This window comes from Scyliorhinus torazame, chromosome 15 (genome assembly GCF_047496885.1).
Source record: "Scyliorhinus torazame isolate Kashiwa2021f chromosome 15, sScyTor2.1, whole genome shotgun sequence".
NCBI classification, from domain to species: domain Eukaryota; kingdom Metazoa; phylum Chordata; class Chondrichthyes; order Carcharhiniformes; family Scyliorhinidae; genus Scyliorhinus; species Scyliorhinus torazame.
Genome location: NC_092721.1, coordinates 147497884 through 147520824, shown reverse-complemented (window position 1 = coordinate 147520824; position 22941 = coordinate 147497884). Strand labels below are relative to the sequence as shown.

General features: G+C 47.6%; 1 protein-coding gene across 4 annotated transcripts in view; it reads left to right on the top strand.

The window, feature by feature from the left end:
- atp8a2 (ATPase phospholipid transporting 8A2) overlaps nucleotides 1-22941 on the top strand; it is an 890601-nt gene that overhangs the window by 698807 nt on the left and 168853 nt on the right. For all 4 annotated transcript variants that reach the window (XM_072476889.1, XM_072476890.1, XM_072476891.1 and 1 more), the window contains 2 exons: nucleotides 1126-1204; nucleotides 18891-18952. In XM_072476889.1, coding sequence (XP_072332990.1) covers nucleotides 1126-1204; nucleotides 18891-18952 — 141 coding nt within the window. The remainder of the gene's footprint in view (nucleotides 1-1125; nucleotides 1205-18890; nucleotides 18953-22941) is intronic.

The window sequence follows — 22941 nt, the reverse complement described above, 5'->3', positions numbered from 1 at the left end:
ATTCACAGCAGCATTCCGTGCTTGGAGGAGGAGTTTGAGCTGCCAGGTGGGAATGGGTTCTGCTACCTGCAGATGAGGGACTTTGCACGGTAGCAGGTTTCAACCTTGCCGTACCTACTGCCCCAGGGAATACAGGACAAGGTGGTTTCGAAGACTGGAGTGGGGGAGGGGATGATCTCAGAAATTTATAAAGAGCTCATAGAATGAGAGGGAACCCCGATAGGGGAGGTAAAGCAAAAATGGAAGCAAGAGTTGGGCAAGGAATTAGAGGCGGGATTGTGGGATGATTCCATGAGTAGGGTTAGGGTAATCTCACAGGACACGGGGGAATAATAAATTAAAATTTTACAGCTCATACACATTATGATTCATTGTTCAATGGATGATACGTGGGTTTTAGTTGGTATGCAAGTTTCTCATTAGCTGTAATGTTTCTTTGAGAATAACTTAAAATACCTCGAGCTGAAGAGCTTTAGATAAAATGTGAATCCACAATCCTGACTCTTTGAAAATGCATTTAGCCACAATAAGCTGTACTGGAGCAATGTTAATCCATTTTGAAATGTTTCCATTAATTGCAAATATTACTGGTAAAGTTAAACTAACGTAGCGCATTTATATTCTGTATAACTGTGCTAATTGAAGTCGGGTAAAATGGAGGTCGAGGGGGCGATTCTCCTAGCCCCGCGCCGGGCCGGAGAATCGCCGCAACCGCGCCACGACACCCCGACGCCGGCACGTGATTCTCCGAGGTGCGGAGAATAGGCGCCATTTGCACCGGCGCATTTGATGCGGCGCTGGCCACGGGCTGCTGTAATCGGCGGGGCCGCCGATTCTCCGGTCCGGATGGGCCGAGCGGCCACGCTGATATGACAGAGTCCCGCCGGCAGCGTTCACCCTTGGTCGCTGCCGGCGGGATCTCTGCCCGAATGGTCAGGGGCGGCCTGTGGTGCGGGGAAAAGCGCTCCTTCACCGGGGGGGCCTCTGATGGGGTCTGGCCCGCGGTCGGGGCCCACCGAAATGCTAAGGCGTTCATGACGGCGTGAACACTTCGTCTCCATTTTGGAGAATCGCCCCCCATGTCTTTGGCTGGCTCCTGACTCTGGAAATTTGTTTTCTCCATAGGTTTTCTGGGGTCACTGCATAAATGCCCTGGTTCACTCCATAATCCTTTTCTGGTTACCACTAAAGGCACTTCAACAAGGTAAATGCTCCATTATTATTAATGTAACTGGGGAACAAATGCTTTTTTCAAATATGCTTGTTTAGAAAAAATGTCACTTTTCATTGGTCTACTGGGACTATATGGTTAATTACACAATGAAAATAAAGTAAAATTATAGTTATTTCTTGTCGAATAGCATCTAAAAACTACGATAATTTAAAATGTGTGTGAAAAATATGTGACAAACTTACAGAATTTGAACAAAATGAGGGGTGTCTTCCCACCTGCAGCTATTTAACATTGTTATTATGTACATTTTATGAGGACATTGCACTGTGTAAACTTCTGTCATGCGTGCTGGCAATTTTTCGATTTTCTTGTGACCAATGCCTATCTGTCTTCTGAAACTGCTGACTCTTTGCTGTGATGCAGTTGTACAAGTATCAGTTACCCTCTAGTACATTGGATAATTTGTAATTTATTCATTTGTAAATATTGGCAAACTATTTGATGTAGCAGGAATTCCAGAGGGCAGCTCTGGTCCCATCCTCACCTGATGTCCCCATACAAGCACTTGCTAAATATTAAGTGGATACAAGAATATTGGTAGAATTCTTTCCATTTCCCCTCTCTTTCAAACCAATTAACACTGAGGCTAGATAATGTGCCCTAATACTGGACTTGCTAAAATTTGTTAACTCAACACTTTTTGGCTCAGCTAATTATGCAATTCACGTGTTAAACCATTCGGACTGTCACTTTTTTTTTCACACAATTTGATGTTTTACCAGTCTGCTTCTTGCATTCTCTAATATATGAGTATTTCAGGAATGGTATAGTTAATATATTTTGAAAACAGGGAGTCATTTGTGGAAATCATCCCAGACTATAGAATTGATCAGGACTTTGATAATTCTATTATTTTGTTACCGTTCTAGCAAGTGAATGTCCAACAAAATAATTTACGTTTTTGTTTTTTGAGATAGCACAGGGAAATATTTACCAACCTTTTTTGTAAAAAAGTGAAAATTTCCATTTGCCATTTGCTGGGACTTTGAGTTTAACATCAGCTGTAGTGTGTACTTGCCATTTGTAACTTTTTTTAAATAAATTTGGAGTACCCAATTCATTTTTATCCAATTAAGGGGCAATTTAGCGCGGCCAATCCACCTACCCTGCACATCTTTGGGTTGTGGGGGTGAAAGACACGCTAACACGGGGAGAATGTGCAAACTCTACACAGACAGTGACCCAGGGCCGAATCGAACCTGGGACCTCGGCACCGTGAGGCAGCAGTGCTAACCACTGTGCCGCCGTGCTGCCCCTTGCCATTTGTAACTTAATGCTGTCAAAGGATTATTTTGTATTCAGTTTTGATCCAAATTTTATTAACTCCCATGTAACCATACTTCTCATTTAGTCCCGCCCTTTACATTGCTTTGCTTCAACTAATCTCAATCACTACTATCAAGTCTGGGGACCAATCCTGGTTCAATGAATATAAGAATTTGTGAAATGCAACAACAGGCATACCTCAAACTGAGGTCTCAACCTGGGGAAGCTACAACACAGAACTGTATATCTGCTAACCAGCAAAGGAACATGCTATGGACTGAGCTAAGTGATCCCACAATCAACATATCTGATCAAAACTTTGCAGTCCTGCCCCATCTAGTCGTGAATGATGGTGGACAATTAAACAACTGGAAGAGAAGGCTCCATGAAAATCCCCATCATCAATGATAGCAGGGCAGCACGGTGGCACAGTGGGTTAGCCCTGCTGCCTCACGGCGCCGAGGTCCCAGGTTCGATCACGGCTCTGGGTCACTGTCCGTGTGGAGTTTGCACATTCTCCCCGTGTTTGTGTGGGTTTCGCCCCCACAACCCAAAGATGTGCAAGCTAGGTGGATTGGCCACGCTAAATTGCCCCTTAATTGGAAAAAATGAATTGGGTACTCTAAATTTATTTTTAAAAATCAATGATAGCAGAATTCAGCACATAAGAGTGCAAAGGACAAGGCTGAAGCGTTTGTCACCACAGCCGCCTCACAGCTCCAGGGAGCCAGGTTCAATTCCGACCTCGAGTGACTGTGTGGAGTTTGCACTTTCTCCCCGTGTCTGAGTGGGTTTCCTCCGGGTGCTCCAGTTTTCTCCCACGGTCCAAGGATGTGCAGATTAGGTGGATTGGCCATGATCAATTGCCCCTTAGTGTTCAAAAGGTTAGGTTAGGTGGGGTTACCAGTTTAAGGGGATAGAGTGGGGCCTGACCCTAGGTAGGGTACCTTTTCAGAGGGTCGGTACAGACTCAATGGGCCAAATGGCCTCCTTCTGCACTGTAGTGATTCTATAATTCTATTCTATGATTAAGCCATAATTGCCAAGCTGGTGATCTATTTTGGCCTCCTCCTGAGGACACCACCATAACAGAGGCCATTCTTGAGCCAATTAATTCTCTGTATGTAATATCAAGAAACAACAGATGAACTGAATATGACAATGCCTATCGATCATAGAATTTACAGTGCAGAAGGAGGCCATTCGGCCCATCGAGTCTGCACCGGCTCTTGGAAAGAGCACCCTACCCAAGGTCAACACCTCCACCCTATCCCCATAACCCAGTAACCCTACCCAACACTAAGGGCAATTTTGGACACTAAGGGCAATTTATCATGGCCAATCCACCTAACCTGCACATCTTTGGACTGTGGGAGGAAACCGGAGCACCCGGAGCAAACCCACGCACATGGGGAGGATGTGCAGACTCCGCACAGACAGTGACCCAAGCCGGAATCGAACCTGGAACCCTGGAGCTGTGAAGCAATTGTGCTATCCACAATGCTACCGTGCTGCCCATAAAGAATGGAAACGCACGTGTTGCCCTGCTTGATGTTTTGTACGGTTTCATCACCAAATTGTGGGATGCTATTAATGCACAAATTCTAATCCGATCATACATTAATAATAATAAACGTTTATTGTCACAAGTAGGCTTCAATGAAGTTACTGTGAAAAGCCCCTAGTCGCCACATTCCGGCGCCTGTTTGGGGAGGCTGGTACGGGAATTGAACCCGCGCTGCTGCCTGTTCTGCATTACAAGCCAGCTATTTAGCCCAGTGTGCTAAACATTAAATCCTGACAATATTCTGCTGTGTAGCTGAAGACAGGGGTCCAGAACTAGCAATTCCTATAACCTGTTTTTAAAATGTTTTTATTGAGTTTTTGGGATACAAACAAATATAAATACAAACAAACAGTGGGAGTTAAACAAGAGAATATAAAATTCGAACTATTTACATATAGATCAGTTGTTTCTATTACATGGATACATCACAGTTTCCCCTTCCATTTCTTTTATTCCTTCCTTCGTGTTTGCAGTGCCGATTGTGGTCCCCTGCGTTTCGCTTCCCACTGGTTTTCCCTTTGCTTTTCTTCCCTTTGGTTCAGGTCCACCCCCTACCCTTCCCCCTTCCCCCTATGGGGCCCCTGGTTCTCTTGTTGGGTTGAGTTACTTGTTCCCCTGACCCCATCCCAACTGCCTTCTTCACTGTGTCGTGGCTACCCCCTCTTAATCTTTGGCTTCCTAGTTGTTGGCAACAAACAGGTCTTGGAACAACCAAGTGAATGGCTCCCACGTTTTGTGGAAGCCTTCTTCCAACCCTCGGATGGCGAATTAAATTTTCTCCCTTTTGGAGAAATTCCGACAAGTCAGACTGCCAGTCTGCAGCTTTAGGTGGTGATGCTGACCGCCAGCCGAGCAGGAGTCTCCAGCGGGCGATTAGGGACACAAAGGCAAAGGCATCGGCCCTCCTCCCCATGAATAGATCTGGTTGTTCTGATATCCCTAAGATTGCCACTCTCAGGACAGCACGGTGGCGCAGTGGATTAGCCCTGTTGCCTCACGGCTCCGAGGTCCCAGGTTCGATCCCGCATCTGGGTCACTGTCCGTGTGGAGTTTGCATATTCTCCCCGGGTTTGCGTGGGTTTCGCCCCCACAATCCAAAAGATGTGCAGGGTAGGTGGATTGGCCATGCTAAGTTGCCCCTTAATGGGAAAAAATGAATTGGGTACTCTAGGTTTTTTTAAAAAAGATTGCCACTCTCGGGCATGGCTCCACCCTCATCCCCACCGCTTTGGACATTGCCTTGATGAAGGCTGTCCAGAACCCAGCAAGTCTGGGGCAAGACCAGAACATGTGGGCGTGGTTGGCCGGGCCTCCTTGGCACCATTCACATCTGTCCTCCACCTCCGGGAAGAGCCTGCTCGTTCGGGTTCTGGTTAAGTGGGCTCTGTGTACCACTTTCAGCTGCATTAGGCTTAGCCTTGTGCAGCTGGAGGTGTAGTTGACCCTGTGCAATGCTTCACTCCTGAGTCCCCACCCTATTTCAAACCCCAAGTCCTCTTCCCATTTCTCCCTTGTCTCGTCAAGTTGGGTGTTGGCCCCTTAGCAGTCGCCCTATATGTCACCACAATTCCCTTTCCCTAAGATGTCCGGGTCCAGCAGGTCCTCCAGCAGTGATTGGCTTGGTAGTTGTGGATACGTCCTTCTTTCCTTTCGTAGGAGGTTTTTGAGTTGTAGGTACTTAAGTTTGTTTCCCCTGTCAGCTGGAATCTTTCAGTCAGTTCATTGAGCATTGTTAACCTGTTGTTGGTGTAAAAGCCCCTAACTCCCTGTGGTAGTATGTATTGGGGGTCATGTGGGACTGGAAGCCCTAGTGTCATTGGCTGACAGATCCCGGGTCCTGGTTGGCCGTTGACCTCAAGCTCCGCCCTGAAGACGGAGTATAAGAAGCCGGAGTCTTCCCCCGCAGGCCAGTTTACTATCGAGCTGCGGGGGAACAGACACGCTTAATAAAGCCTCATCGACTTCTCTCTATTCGTCTCATGGTGTCTTTGTGCGCTACACTCCCCCAGTACTGTCTCCACCTTTAGGGGCTGGTTTAGCACAGCAGGCTAAACAGATGGCTTGTAATGCAGAACAAGGCAGTGGTTCGATTCCCGTACCTGCCTCCCGAACAGGCGCCGGAATGTGGCGACGGGGGGCTTTTCTTTCTTTTTAAAATATTTTATTGAAGCATTTATAATTTTCAGAATTCAACATATTGACATTTTTAAAACAACCGCGCGGGTCGATGCACAAAATGCCTCTAAAATAACAACACACAATAAACCACGTTTCCCGCCTTATCCCCAATTACCCATACACTAAATTCCCTGTCCTTATTTAACATTACCATGCCTCCTATTTTCCTCCCCCCCCCTTTTTTTCCCTTTCCCCCCTTACTGCTGACATTCAGTTTTTGTTAAAGAAATCGATGAACGAGCTGCCATCTCCGGGCGAATCCCTGTATTGATCCTCTTAAAGCAAACTTGATTTTCTCCAGACTGAGAAACTCTACCATATCACTGACCCTCACTCCTGATTTCGGGGGCTCCGAGTCCCTCCATCTCAGCAAGATTTGTCTCTGGGCCACTAGGGAGGAGAAGGACAGAATATTGGCTCACTCCCCCCCCCCCCCCCCCCCCCCCTTTGCCCCCGGATCTTCCGACACCCAAAATATTGCTAATTCTGGACTCGGAGTTACCCTCCTTCCAGGACTTCTGACATAACATCTGCAAATCCCTGCCAGAATTCCCTCCGTTTCGGACATGCCCAAAACATATGAACATGTTTGGCTGGCCCCACATCTGTCCTCCACCTCCTCAAAGAACCTACTCATCCGAGCTACCATCATGTGGGCCCTGTGGACTACCTTGAACTGAATCAAGCTGAGTCTAGCACAGGACGAGGATGCATTTACCTTTTTCAAGGCTTTTTCCCACAGTTCAGTTTCCAGCTCCCCTCCCAACTCCTCTTCCCACTTCCTCTTCACCACTCTGATATGGGCCCCTTCCCACTCTAACAATTCCCTGTATATGTCCGAAACCTTCCCACCTCCAACCCCTGTTTTTGACAGCACGTTATCCTGTAGTTCCCTCAGGGGGAGGCGAGGAAAGCTTGGGACCTGTCTCCGTACAAAGTCCCGCACGTGAAGATACCGAAACCCGTTCCCTCCCGGAAAGTCAAACTTCTCCTCTAATGTCTCCAAGGTCGGGAAGCCCTCCTGGATGGATAGATCCCCAAACCTCTCAATCTGTGCCCGCTGCCATACCTTAAAGCCCCCATCCAGCCCCCCCCGGGACAAATCGATGATTGTCGCAGATCGGTGACCACACTGACGCCCCCTCCAGTCTCATATGCTGCCTCCATTGCCCCCACCCCCTCAGGGCTGCCACCACCACAGGACTTGTGGAGTACCGAGCCGGCGAGAACGACAGGGGCGCTGTCAGTAAAGCCTCCAGACTCGTACCTTTGCAGGATGCTGCCTCCATCCGCTCCCAGACCGACCCCTCCCCCACTACCCACTTCCTGACCATCGATATGTTGGCAGCCCAGTAATAGTTGATAAAGCTAGGGAGAGCCAATCCCCCTTCCCGGCGGGCCCGTTCCAGGAATACCCTCTTTACTCTCTGGTTTTACCCGCCCATATAAACCTCGATATCGCCACATTAATACTTCTGTAAACAGCCTTTGGGACAAAAATCGGGAGACACTGAAAAAAGAAAAGCAGTCTCGGAAGGACCGTCATCTTCAACGTCTGAACCTCCCCGCCAGCGTCAGTGGGAGCATGTCCCATCTCCAAAAATCCCTTCTCATTTGATCCACTGCTTTGCCCAAATTTAACTTGTGAAGCTGCCCCCAATCCTTGGTCACTTGAATCCCCTGATACCTAAAACTTTTCCCAACCGCTTTAAAAGGTAGCTCCTTCAGTCTCCTTTCCAGCCCCATGCCTGAATCATGAACATCTCGCTTTTCCCCATGTTTAACTTATAGCCTGAAAATAGCCCAAATTCTCCTAATACCTCCATGATGACTAGGGGCTTTTCACAGTAATTTCATTGAAGCATACTTGTGAGAATAAGTTATTATTTTGAACCGTCGTGAACCTGTGGTTGATGCAGATGGCGGCTTTATTGGACACTTCAGCCCGAAATGCTGTCGCAGTTGGTTCCATGACTGGAGTGTTGCTACCACCACTGGGCTCGTTGAATATTTATTCAGTGGGGATGGGAGTGACTCTGTAGCTAAGGCCTGGAAGGAGGTCCCTCTGCAGGAGCCCTCCTCCATAAGCACCCACTCTGCTCCATTATCCACCCCATTACTCTCTCTGGTCACTGCCCAGTGGTAATATTGCAGGTTTGGGAGGGCTAGGCCACCCATGGATTGAATTCTCCGCAGTACTCCCTTTGGAGTTTGTTCAGTGAGTTGAAAAAGGCCTTGGGAATGTGGATCGGGATGTATCTAAACAGGAAGAGGAACCTGGACAGTACGTTCATTTTGATCGTCTGCACCCTCCCCGCCAGGGAGAGTGGGAGTGTGTTCCATCTCTGCGGGTCCTTTTTAACTGCCTCCGTCAGGCTGGTCAGGTTCCACTTGTGGATCCCTGTCCAATTGTGAGCGATTTAGATCGCATGATAGCGGAATTTGTGTCGGGCATGTTTAAACAGCAGCCCCTCCAGCTCTGCCCCTCCCCCTTGCGGGTTCACCGGGACGATCTCGCTTTTGCTCAAGTTAAGTTTGTAGCCCGAGAAGGTTCCGAACTCTTTCGAGTGTCATGATTCCTTCCATGCTACTTTGTGGGTCCGAAATGTAGGAGCAGGTCATCTGCATGGAGCGAGGCATTGTGCTCTCTGTCTCCTCTCCAGATCCCTTTCCAATTCTTTGCCGCCCTAAGTGCGATCGCTAATGCCTAGATGGCTAGGGTGAACAGCTGCGGGGACAACGGGCATTTATGCCTTGTGCCTCTGTGCAGCTGGAAGTACTTAGAGCTGGTGGTATTGACTCATACGCACACCGTGGGAACGTTGTACAGGAGTTTCACCCAGGCGGTGAACCCTGTTCCAAGCCTAAACCGCTCCAGTACCTCTATGAGGTACTTCCATTCGACTCTGTCGTAGGCCTTTTCAGTGCCCAGGGAGACGATCACATCAGGTGTTCTCTCCCCAGATGGGGTCATGATCACGTTCAGCAGGTGCCTGATGTTAAATGTTAGCCCTTGACAAAGACCGTCTGGTCTTCTGCAACCACCTCTGGTACGCAATCCTCTAGGCTTTTGGCTAGGATCTTGGCCAGTATTTTTGAGTCTACATATAGCACCGAGATGGGTAAGTAGGAACCGCGTTCTGTTGGGTCTTTGTCTTTTTTAAGTATCAGCGAGATTGAGACTTGTGCTAGCATAGGAGGCAGTGTGCCCCTTGCCAACAAGCATGCGAACATTTCCCGCAGTTGTGGAGCCAATGCTGTGGCGAATCATTTGTATAAGTCCGCTGGGAAACCGTCTGGTCCTGGTGCCTTCCCTGCCTGCATGGAGCTAATACTCTCCATGTCCTCCCCCAGTTCTAGCGGTGCTTCCAGGCCCCATTTCCTGACCTCCCCCACGACTGGCATGTCCAGTCCAGCAAGGAACTGCTTCATCCCCGTGTTCCCTGCTGGGGGCTCCGAGCAGTACAGCCCATGGTAGAAGGTCTTTTTAAACGCTTTGTTAACCTTGTCCGGTTCCTCTACTAATTTTCCTCTGCTATCCCTGATCTGTGCTATTTCCCTTGTGGCTGCATGCTTCCTCAGCTGGTGAGACAGCAGACGGCTAGCCTCGTCTCCGTGTTTCTACGGGTCCCCGTGTCTGGTGGAGTTAGTGCACTGCTTTCCTCGTGGAGAGCAGGTCAAAGTCCATCTGTAGCTTTTTCTTCTCCGCCAGGAGCTCTACGGTTGGGGCCTCGGTGTATCGCCGGTCTACTTCCAATATGGAGTCAACTAGCTGTTGCCTAGCTGCCCTCTTTTCCCTATCCCTTTGTGCTTCATAATTTCTCCCCTGATCATAGCCTTTAGAGCCTCCTAGAACATGGAGGGTGAGACCTTCCCTTTCTGGTTATTAGTAATATACTCATCGATGGCCTGTGATATTTTCTCCTAAAAAGCTTTGTCGGCCAGGAGGGCCAAGTCCAACCTCGCGTCCATATAATGTGGAGTGTGGTCGGAGATTACGATCGCAGAATATTCCGCCTTTTCTAGTCCTGGAAGCACCAATTTTCCCACTACAAAGAAGTCAATCCATGAATAGACGTTATGTATTTGGGAGAAGAAGGAGAACTCCTTCTCCCCTGGGTGGGTAAATTGCCATGGATCCACCGCCCCCATCTGCTCCATGAATAGGCTGAGTTCCTTTGCCATGTTTGAAGTCTTTCACGTTTTGGGATTCGACCTGTCTGTCCGTGGGTCCTGTACACAGTTGAAGTGTCCGTCCGTCTCTCCTCCTCCTCTTTCCCCCCCCCCCCCCCCCCCCCCCCCCCCACCGCCATGTTCTTCTGTATAACTCCGTGTCGTCCCATTGGGAGCGTACACCGCTGACCATGGCATACCGTCCCCCTGTGTCCATAACCGTCTTTGTCGCTGTGAACATCATCCTCTTTAGCAAAACGGCTACACCCCGGCCCTCGTCATGAAGCAGGAGTGGTCGGTCTGTCCCACCCAGCCCTTCCTTACCCACAGTCGGTCCTTCTCCCTCAGGTGCAAGTCATGTCAGCTTTCATGTTTTTCAGGTGGGCGACGACTCTGTATCTTTTCACCAGGCCATTAAGTCCCCTTAAGTTCCAGGTGACTATCCTGGTGGGGGGGTTTGTCCCCCTCCCCGCTCCTGCAGGATCCACCATACTTACCTTCTGGACGTGCCCCTGCACTCTGGGGTTTCCCTTTGTTAGGGGGCTGTCAAAAATGCCCGCAGTCACCGTTCTTCCCTTTATTGGAAAAAAAAGAATCGGGTACTTTAAATTTTTAAAAAAGTAAGGATGTTATGCTTCAGTTATACAGGGCATTTAAGGAGGGGAGGGGAAAGGAGACACGGAGACACCATGGGACAGAGAGGAAAAGGAAATGGGGGAGGGAAGGGAGCGGGGCGCAGATGAAGGGAGAGCGAAGGTACTCAAAAGGAACATGAGGGACAGGCAGGGCAAAGCTGCAAGGGACCGGTCCGATGGCAAACTAAGGCCCAAACCAAATTGTATAAAAATGCCTGTATATATGTGTCTTGGCAATATTGAGGAATGTAAAATATGTCCGTTGGTTAAAGGGGTATCACAGCACAGTTGTGAAGATGTTCGCTTGTGAATATGTGTTGGTTTGCGTGGTTTTGCAATTTCTAAATAGTTGGATTATAAAATATGGAAACTCATTAAAAACATTTTTTTTAAGTTATACAGGGCATTGGTGAAACCACATGCAGAATTCATACTGTGTTATTTTTTGGTCTCCTATTTAATTAAGAATGTGAATAGGTTAGTGGCAGTTCAGAGGAGTTTTACTCGATTGATACCTGGTTGTCTTATGAGGATAGTTTGGACAGGCTGGGCGTGTCTCCACTGGAGTTTAGAAGAGTGACAGGTGATTTGATTGAATTTTATAAGATTCTGTACAGTTTTGACAAGATGGAAACCCAAATGATGTTTCCTCTTGTGGGTGAGTCCAAAACTATGGGGCACTGTTTTAAAATTAGGGGGCGTGCTCTTCATCATAGAATTTACAGTGCAGAAGGAGGCCATGCGGCCCATCGAGTCTGCACCGGCTCTTGGAAAGAGCACCCCACCCAAGGCCAACACCTCCACCCTATCCCCATAACCCAGTAACCCCAACCAACACTAAGGGCAATTTTGGACACTAAGGGCAATGTATCATGGCCAATAGACTGAGATGAGGAGAAATCTTTTCTGGGGATTGTGCAACTTTGGAACACTCTGCCTTAGAAGGCGGCAGGGTGAGATCATTGAATATTTTTAAGGCAGAGGTAGACAGATTATTGTTGGGCAAGGGAATCATAGATTATTAGGGGTAGATGGGAATGTGGAATTAGAAACACAGATGGATCAGCCATGATCTTATTGAATGGTGGGTCAGGTTCAAGGGGCCAAATTGGTTCCTTGCGCTCCTATTTTGTATGTTTGTATGTAATCTCCCCCTCCCACTCAGTCCATGGTCTTGTCCCTCTCTATCTTACTAATCTCTTCCAACTGTACAAAATCTCTGTACTTTTCCAATTCTGGCATTTTGTGCATACCAATTTCCTTCACCATGCCTTTAGCTGTTCCAGCCCTAAGCTCTGGAATTCCCTCCCTAAAGCCCTCTATTTCTCTATATCTGTCTCCTCCATGAGGTTGTTCTTTAAAACTTGCCTGTTTGATTGGGGCTGATTTAGCACAGTGGGCTAAACAGCTGGCTTGTAATGCAGAACAAGGCCAGCAGCGCAGGTTCAATTCCCATACCGGCCTCCACGAACAGGCGCCGGAATGTGGCGACTAGGGGCTTTTCACAGTAACTTCATTGAAGCCTACTTGTGACAGTAAGTGATTATTATTATTAAGTCGCCTGAAATTAAGTTGTTCAGGAATGCTGAACAAAAAAGTTTTGTTTGATAATGCCCCTGTAAAGTGCCTCGGGATATTTTGCTATGTTAAATGTGCCGCATAAATTGTTCTTGTGCAATAATAGGGTGATGGACAGTATCTTCTTACAGTATCTCTTTTCAGAAACCCTTCTGGTAATCAATATGTATATTCAAATAACAAATCCAGGAGGGACTGGGTGATGTAAAACGTTAGAAAAGTCATTCTCCTTTGGGACACAGATTTGAATCCAACCCAGACTGAGGTGATGAATACTGAAAACAAAATTAGTCTGGACAGTCTCAAATCCCAATGACGGGAACAGTCTGCACAAAACTGCCAATAATTAAGCACTAAATGGGCAGTTTCACTCCAGTGGGTCAAAAGAATAGCTAATATTGGAAATGGAAATGCCACTGGCACAGTTAAGTGTTACCCTTCTGAGATTTGAGTTAAAACATGTCTGTAAGAGTGAGTGGAGCAAGCTTTAGTTGTTTCTAACCTATGCAATGGCTGATTTAGAAATGTTTTATGCTGAAACTAGGTGCAAGAAGCAGTAGAATATATTCCATTACCAAGGACCAAGATCCCTCACCTTAATTAAAACAAATTCACTTCAAGCTATCAAAAAATTACTATTCCAGAATAAGGGTTAGGAAAGTTTATTAGTTTGTAATCCTTAAGAGCTAGCCACTCTACCTAACAAATCTCAGCTGTAACTTGACATCTCAGAGCGCATTACACTTGTAGCTAGTAAATGGCATGACAGCCTCCTCCAGGAATCAAACCTCAGAATGCAATATTGGAAGCAGGCAAACAACTGCTTCCCCAGGAGTTTTTCTTTGAAGCAGCAGATATTTTAACCTAAAGGGTGTCCTTTTCTGAGAACGAACACCAGGTAAGACCAGGAGTCTACCCATATGTGCCACCTTATCACAATGTAGAAACTTAAATGCAAGCACTGAATACGGAATTTTTAATTAGAATTTCAAAGTCTGACCCTGCCACATAAGCATCTAATAGATCAACATTGTTATAAATAAATTACATCCATGAATTTTAAGAAAATATCCAAACCTTCATCAGTATCCAGCTGATGGGCATCCAGTTCACAATATACTTTGCTTCTGATTTTACTTTTGTTAAGAAGAAAAACTGTCAATATTGTTTTGTCTTTGGTGATGACGCAATGTATGTCCATTATCCTTTTCACTTTTCCACTGGTCATAAGGCTTGGATTCAGAAAAAAAATCTTAGTTTCCAATCTTCACCTTTAGGCAACCATTCTTTGCTTCCATGTTAATTTATTCTGAAGCATAAAACCAGACACCAATCCTTTATTTAATCGAGATTTGTTTACAGAATGCTACATTTAAATGTTTTCCTCCTCCCTAACAACACCGCGTTCCAAAAATCTCTCTTTATATGTGCTCAAGATACTTAAATCGGTGCCCTATATATCTTTTTTGGTTAATTTAGAGTACCCAATTCATTTTTTCCAAATAAGGGGCAAATTAGCATGTTCAATCCACCTATCTTGCACATCTTTGGGTTCTGGGGGCGAAACCCACGCAAACACGGGGAGAATGTGCAAACTCCACACGGACAGTGACCCAGAGCCGGGATTGAACCTGGGACCTCGGCACTGTGAGACTGCAGTGCTACCACTGCGCCACCGTGCTGCCCTGCCCTATATATCTTTAACCTTAATAATACAGTATACCATTAACATGACAGAGGGTGCCATCAGTATTATGATGAAAGTATCACTGACGGACTGTTGCTCAATTAGTTTTTGGGATAGTACCTGTTTTGTTATGCTCTTGACATAGCATAAGCTGCTTCCTTGTTGCACACTGACAAAGGAAGGTTCAGACTTGGAGATAGCTTTAACACATTTATTAAACTATTAACAATTCTCCTACTTGGATTCGACTCTCCTGTTAATACTGCTATAGCTACTCAGACTAACTAACCAGTCTGCTACAATCCACGTGGTGGGTGTGATGTGTTTCAATCAACTCTGTCTGTACTCACTAAGTGTCTCCACTGGAAAGAGAGAGATCGTGTGTGCTGTGTCCTGATATATGGGTAGCCCCCTTGTGGTAGTGTCACCTCTGTGTGTGTCTTGACTGCCCATTGGTCGTGTCCTATCTTACTGACCTATTGGTTGAATGTCTGTGTGTCATGATGTCTCTGGTGCTCCCTCTAGTGTCTTGCTATGTGTAGTGTATGTACATTAACCCCTTGTGTATTTACAGTGATGCAGATCACCACATCCCCCCTTTCTTCGTGTTACATATTTTCTGGACAGTTAAAGAAAATTGAACAAGAACAGGTAGATAAGTGATGCTATGTACAAGTTATGATGACTGTGATGATTATGCAATATCATACAAGGCCAAATAATAGTTGTGATGACTTTGAGGATAAGACAATACAAAATGAAAGTTATGAGTCCAAAGTTCGTGAGTTTATATGGTCTGGTATGGAAGTGTCAATGGTGATGTTGTCATTCCCTTGTGAACGCCATCAGTGTCCTGGTGTTTGGTCATCAGGTGGTGTTCAAGTGTTCAAATCACTTCATTGACTGACTTGGAGTCTGTTTCTTTTTTTTGTTCTTCGATGCTTATGATAGCAATTCTTGATGGCATCTGTCCTGAAAGCCAGGTTGCCTGTTGGTAGTGCAGCAAACATGAATTGGTAAGATGCATCGTCCTGCCATGGTATGTCATTGTACTGAGCTGAGCAGTAACAGTGTCCCTCATTTGCAGAGTTGTACCATGTCGTACCAGTCGTAGTTCCATTGTTGTTGTTTTTGTCGTGCTTGTTGTCGACTTTGTTGGCTCTGGTACGCTTCGTGTCATTGTCTTTGTTGTTGTTTGTGTAGATTTTGTTGTTGAGTTTGTTGCGCTCAATGACCACACCGAGTGGGTTATACGAGTCCTTCACACAGTTATTCATGTCAGCGTCCTTTGTGGCACCTGCTGTTTCATTGAGCGTGCCATCTCTGATTCCGCGGCGCTCCCCGTCTGGAGTCATGTCCGGCTTACTTGAATCAGCTTTGGCTTGTCGGTGCTCCCAGTCTGGAGTCTGGTCTATTTCACCTGAGTCAGTTTTGGCTTGTCGATGCTCCCTGTCTGGAGCCCTTTCTGGTTCACCTGAATCAGCTTTGGTTTCTTGACGCTCCCCGTCCGGAGTCATTGCAGGTTCACTTGCATCTTCTGAGGTTTCTTGATGCCCCACGTCCGGAGTCAAAACGTTCAGGAATGCATTTGCTTGTGGAGAGGCTCGAGCGGATGAGGATTGAATTAACGTGGTGTCACCGAAGTCACCAGTAGTCTCACTGTGATTGTCGAGTGCCTCTGTACACACTAGCTGAGGTCTGTCACATTGCACATCTGGTATGGGAAGTGGGATGCCGTTGTCACTTGTCGCACATTCAGTGGGTAGAGCCTCAGTGTCTTCTTGCTTTGCACTTGAGCAAAGCAAGTCTGCTTGCTGCTCACTTGAGCGTGGTAGACTGTCATAGTCAGCTTGCTGTACACTTGAGTGTGGCAGACTGTCATAGTCTTTCTGTTGTTCACTTGAGCGTGGCAGACTTGCATCATCTGCTGCTGGTTGCTCAGAGGAGGTTGCTAGACCCTCATGGTCTTGTTCATGCAAGGACTGCGCTCTGGAGTCTTGCGTTCCTTCCATCGTGGAGTCCGTCCATGAGCTCGCTGTGGAGGCTTGTGTCACTCCCTCTGTGGAGTCTTGCAGCGTTGCTTGTGTGGAGTCTTGCATTGGTCTCGCTGTGGAGACTGTCATCACTTTTTGTTCATGCAAGGACTGTGCTCTGGAGTCTTGCGTTTCTTCTATCGTGGAGGCTGTCCACGAGCTCGCTGTGGAGGCTTGTGTGACTCGAGTCACTTCTTGTTCATGCAAGGTCTGCGCTCTGGAGTCTTGCGTTGTTTCTATCATGAAGTCTGTCCACAAGCTCGCTGTGGAGGCTTGTGTCACTGGAGTCACTTTCTGTGTGGAGACGTACAGTTGTCTCGCTGTGGAGTCTTTCATCGCTTTCTGTGTAGCGGCTGGAACACTTTGTGGTGCGTGGACCACTCTCTGTGTGGAGTCGGGGACCCTTCGCGGTGCATGGACCATTCTCTGTGTGGCAGCAGGCCGCTCTCTGTGGGCTTGTACCGCTCTCTGTCTCTTGGCGTCAGGCAGCAGCATAATCCTGCACTCACGAGTCGGGTTGTCATATATGCTGGGCTGAAGAGCCTCAAATCTGAAGAACACATCCGCATCTGTGTCGGATTCGTCATTGTGCAACACATCTCGTCGCGGTTCGGATTTGGTAGTGGGGTCGCCATCTACAAAGATGAAATCATCGTCTGAGTTGTAGTCTTCTCGGACCATATCATCACGTTTTGTGTCGGAGCTGGCATTGGGCTCGCGATGTCCAAAGAAGAAATCAAGGTCTAAGTCGTAGTCTTCAAGGACTGTATCATCTCTTTGGGCGGTGCTAGCTGCTTGTTGCAGGGTTCTGCGGAGGTTACTTTCAGCTACTGGTCGAAGTTCAGGCATTGTGCTGTCGTTCCAGGTGAAAGAATCTTGTTTTGAGGCTTTAAAAAAAAAAAAAAATCTTGTTTTGGGACATTTCCCCTTTAAGTGGGCATGGTCCGGGGCCTCTGACATCACAAAGCTTGTGGCGTAGAGCGTAGGAAGCGATTGCGCATGCGCAGATCGCTGTTCCTTTACTTTGCACCCTTCTCTCAACTGCGCATGTGCGGCACCTTTTCCAAGATGGCCGCCAATCAAAATTGTTGTTCGTTGCTCACCTCCCTCAGCCTCGTGGTTAGCATTGGTGCCTCTTTTACCGCTTTCTGTTGGTTTCTTTGAGTTTTCTGCGCAGTATTGTTCGAACTTGTCCAGGAATGTCTGGAAGTCTCTCTTTTCTTGCCCTCCAGAGTACTTGAAAGTTTTGAAGATTTGTTCTCCATTTGCACCCGCAGTTGTGAGCAGAAGCTCTGTCTTTTCAGCGTCGGCCACGTCTTGTAGGTCGGCTGCTACCAGGAAGATCTCAAACCTTTGCCTAAATGCACGCCAGTTTGCACTGAGATTGCCATGGCACCTGAGCAGCTGTGGAACCGGAATCGTGATCATCTTGCCTGGGTGCTATTGCTGGTTGTCACGGTTTGCTGAGTTGAAACGATAGGGATTTAAATAGTTACTCCTTGGTACCATGTTTTGTTATGTTCTTGACGTAGCATAAGCTGCTTCCTTGTTGTACACTCTGACAAAGGAAGGTTCAGACTTGGAGATAGCTTTAACATATTTATTAAACTATGAACAATTCTCTTACTTGGATTCGACTCTCCTGTTAATCCTGCTATCGCTACTCAGACTAACCAACCAGTCTGCTACAATCCACGTGGTCGGTGTGATGTGTTTCAATCAACCCTGTCTGTACTCACTAAATATCTCCACTGGAAAGAGAGAGATCATGTGTGCTGTGTCCTTATATATGGGTAGCTCCCATGTGGTAGTGTCACCTGTGTGTGTGTGTCTTGACTGCCCATTGGTTGTGTCCTATCTTACTGACCTATTGGTTGAATGTCTGTGTGTTATGATGTCTCTGGTGTTCCCACTAGTGTCTAGCTAGGTGTAGTGTATGTACGTTAACCCCTTGTGTATTTACAGTGATGCATATCACCACAGTACCCTCACATTTGACACATTTTCAGATATTACTGAGAAGGACTTGGCGAGGTTAACTGGGCAGGGTGTGCCTTTACAATATCTGGTGCCTAGATTGATGCCGGATGGTCCATCTGGTTTTATAATTTTTCAACTTTCACAGTGGTTTAATACAACTGAGTGGCTTGCTAGGCAATTTCAGAAGACAGTTAGTGTCAACCACATTGCTGTGGATCTTATGTCACGTCAGCCAAACTGGTTGACATTCATGAACTTGATGGGTTTTTGCAACACTCCAATAGTTTTATGATTGTCAATGCCAACATTAGCTTTATTTTGTTCCAGATATATTTATTTAAGTTTAAATTCCTCAAGCCGCCGTGGTGGGATTTGAACTTGTGTCTCTGGAGCAATGGCCCAGGCATTTGGATTACAATTACTGTAACATTACGACAATGCTGCTATACATTACAATACCATGAAATTTCATGTGATTTTTAACAATGATGAAGGAGCAGCAGTAAGTTTTACACTGAAGTATCATAACCACATTTTAATTTTGCCTTTCTTGTTTCAGATTCAGTTTTAATGAACGGACAAGCTATGGATTATTTATTTCTTGGAAACATTGTTTATACAGTAAGTCAAACCATTTCTACAGCAACATGAAAAGCAAATTTGGGGGTAGGAATATTGCCGGTTGTCTTTTGGTAATACATTTATTTTGTGTCTGCTAGCATATGTATCTAGTTGAGGTGCAAATTGTTAAATTGTGACATGGGGCGAAATTCTCCTACCCGCCCCGCCACATTTCTGCCCCGACCGGCCGGCGGGAGTCTCCGTAACACCGGCCGGTCAATGGGGTTTCCCATTGTGGGGCAGCCCCACGCCGTCGGGAAACCCCCGGGCGCCAGCAAAACGGAGACTCCCGCCGGCGGAGAATGACGCTCATGCTCACTGCAAAACTGGTAAATTAACATTTGGCATTATAAATCCTTTGAGTGTAACAGAACCAGTACCACAAACATTGTTAGTTCATTCCAGGCCCATTACAGTTCTAATTGCCTAGCTAGGAAATGGTCTATTTGATTTGAAATAGAAAGAGAAAAACACTCAACAGGTTAGGCAACATATTTGTAGAAAGAAAAACAGAGTTAAAGTTTCAGGTTAACCTTTCATCAGAACTGGGAAAAGTTAGAGATGTAATAGGTTTTGAGCAAGGAGGAGATGGGATAAGGACAAAAGCAAGGTCAATAATATGATGGAAGACAGGATAGATTAAATGACAGAAATGTTAGCCCTCCAGTGCCAAATGGAAAGGAGATAGGTCAAGAAAAGAAACAACAAATGTGCCTAGAGCAGGTGCTGCTAGCTGAAAGACAAAAACTGAAATAACCAAAGCAAAGAGAGTTTACGGTCTGAAATTGTTGAACTCAAATGTTGAGTCCAGAAGGCTGTAAAGTGCCTAATTGAAAGAATGAGGTGCAAGCTTATGTTGATTCACATTGGAACATTGCAGCAGGCCGAGGATAGAAATGTCAGCCTGAGAGCAAGGTGGAGAATTAAAATGACAGGCCACTGGAATCTTGGGGTCATGCTTGCGGTCAGAACAAGGGTGTTCCGACTTCCGGGTGCGGCGATGACCAGCTAAGTCGCACGTTTCGGCAGCTCCCGGTGGACGGACGTTTGGGCTCTTAATAGGAGCCCCATCGGCAATTTTAACGGCAAATAACACTGTGCGGTAATCCAGAAGGGAATCCCCCCCGGACACGGATGGAAAAAAGAGAGGAAAGTAGCCGGATTGAGGTGGATCCTCAAGAGCAGCGGCCAGGAAGGCAGGCACAAAGCAAGATGGCGTCGGAAGAAGGCAGTTTAATATGGGGCCCTGACCAACAAGAGTTCCTGCGGCGTTGCGTAGATGAACTCAAAAAGGAGATGAAGAAGGAGCTGTTGGCCCCGATATTACAAGCGATTGAGGGGCTAAAGGAGGAGCAAAAGACCCAGGAACAGGAGCTTCGGGTCGTGAAGGCAAAGGCTGCTGAGAATGAGGACGACATACAGGGCCTGGTGGTGAAAACGGAGATCCACGAGGCACAACACAAAAGATGTGTGGAAAGGCTGGAGGTGCTGGAGAACAATGCGAGGAGGAAGAACTTAAGGATTCTTGGTCTTCCCGAAGGTGCAGAGGGGGCGGACGTCGGGGCATATGTGAGCACGATGCTGCATTCGTTAATGGGATCGGAGGCCCCGACGGGTCCGCTGGAGGTGGAGGGAGCCTATCGAGTTATGGCGCGAAGACCGAGGGCTGGAGAAACTCCTCGAGCAATAGTTGTGAGATTTCTCCGATACAAGGACAGAGAGATGGTCCTCAGATGGGCCAAGAAAACTCGGAACAGTAGGTGGGAGAATGCGGTGATCCGCGTGTATCAAGATTGGAGTGCGGAGGTGGCAAGAAGGAGGGCAAGCTTTAATCGGGCCAAGGCGGTGTTGCATAAAAGGAAGGTCAAATTCGGAATGTTGCAGCCGGCGAGACTGTGGGTCACACATCTAGGGAAACACCACTATTTCGAAACGGCAGACGAAGCGTGGACATTTATTGTCGAGGAGAAGCTGGAGTAAGCGGGCCAGAAGAAAAAGAACGTTTGGGACAAAAAGGGGGGGGGGTGAATTTGTGGGATGAAGGGGGGAAAAGGGGGAAGAGAAGACTTCCCAGATTGTTAAACCTGCGCCCCTGTAACTTCTCTCTCTTCCCCATGTCGTGGGGGAGGGGGTGAGGGAGGATGAGGAACTGTGGGCACCGGCCATTGGGGGCGGGGCCAAAAAGGGAAGCGCGGGCTTTGTTCCCACGCTATGGTAATCATGGCGGGAACAGGGAAGCAGGAAGGAGGGGGCCTCGCACAGTGTGAGCTGAGGTCACGGGGGGAAGCCGAGGTCGGCCAGAGTTTGCTGACTTCTGGGAGCAACATGGGGGATGCAATTACGCTAGCTTGGGATCTAGCGGGGGGGGGGGGGTTAACTGGGTTGCTGCTGCTGGGGAGAAGGGGGAGCTGGTATGGGAGGGGGGGTCGAGGCGGGGGGGCGCCGCCTGGGGGGGATACAGCTACGTGGGAACCGGGTGAGGAGCTGGATTGAAAAAGGAAATGGCTAGTCGTCAAGGCGGGGGGGGGGGTAAAGAGCCCCCCAACCCGGTTGATCACGTGGAATGTGAGAGGGCTGAACGGGCCGATTAAGAGGGCACGGGTACTCGCACACCTAAAGAAACTTAAGGTAGATGTGGTTATGCTTCAGGAGACGCATCTGAAGCTGACAGACCAGGTTAGACTTCGCAAAGGATGGGTGGGGCAGGTGTTTCATTCGGGGCTATATCCCCATACTAGTGGGGAAGCAGGTAATGTTTGAGGCAAAGACTATAGTGGCAGATAGTGGGGGCAGATACGTGATGGTGAGTGGCAAACTGCAAGGGGAGGCGGTGGTATTGGTGAACGTGTATGCCCCGAACTGGGATGATGCCAATTTTATGAGGCGTATGTTAGGACGCATCCCGGACCTAGAGGCGGGAAAGTTGGTAATGGGTGGAGACTTTAATACGGTGCTGGACCCAGGGCTGGACAGATCGAGGTCCAGGACCGGAAGGAGGCCGGCTGCAGCTAGGGTGCTTAAGGATTTTATGGTGCAGATGGGAGGAGTAGATCCCTGGAGATTTAGTAGACCTAGGAGTAAGGAGTTTTCGTTTTTCTCCTATGTACATAAAATATTTTTACGAATAGATTTTTTTGTTTTGGGAAGGGCACTGATCCCAACGGTGACGGGGACGGAGTACACGGCTATAGCCATCTCGGATCATGCTCCACACTGGGTGGACCTGGAGATAGGGGAAGAAAAACAACAGCTTCCACCCTGGAGAATGGACATGGGATTATTGGCAGATGAGGGGGGGTGTTTAAGGGTGAGGGGGTGTATTGAAAGGTACTTGGAAATTAATGATAATGGGGAGGTACAGGTGGGAGTGGTCTGGGAGGCACTGAAGGCAGTGGTTAGAGGGGAGCTGATATCTATTAGGGCACATAAAGGAAAGCAGGAGGGTAGGGAAAGGGAGCGGTTGTTGAAAGAACTGCTGAGGGTGGACAGACAATATGCGGAGGCACCGGAGGAGGGACTATACAGGGAAAGGCAAAGGCTACATATAGAGTTTGACTTGTTGACTACGGGTAAGGCAGAGGCACAATGAAGGAAGGCACAGGGTGTACAGTACGAATATGGGGAGAAGGCGAGTAGGTTGTTGGCCCACCAACTGAGGAAAAGGGGAGCAGCGAGGGAGATAGGGGGGGTGAGAGATGAGGAGGGGAAGATGGAGCGGGGAGCGGGGAGCGGAGAGAGTGAATGGAGTGTTCAAGACATTTTATGAAAGATTATATGAAGCGCAGCCCCCGGACGGGAAGGAGAGAAGGATGTGCTTTCTGGATCAGCTGGAATTTCCTAAGGTGGAGGAACAGGGGAGAGTGGGGCTGGGAGCACAGATTGAGACGGAGGAAGTAGTAAAAGGGATTGGAAGCATGCAGGCGGGGAAGGCCCCGGGACCAGACGGATTCCCAGTTGAATTCTATAAGAAATATTTGGACTTGCTGGCC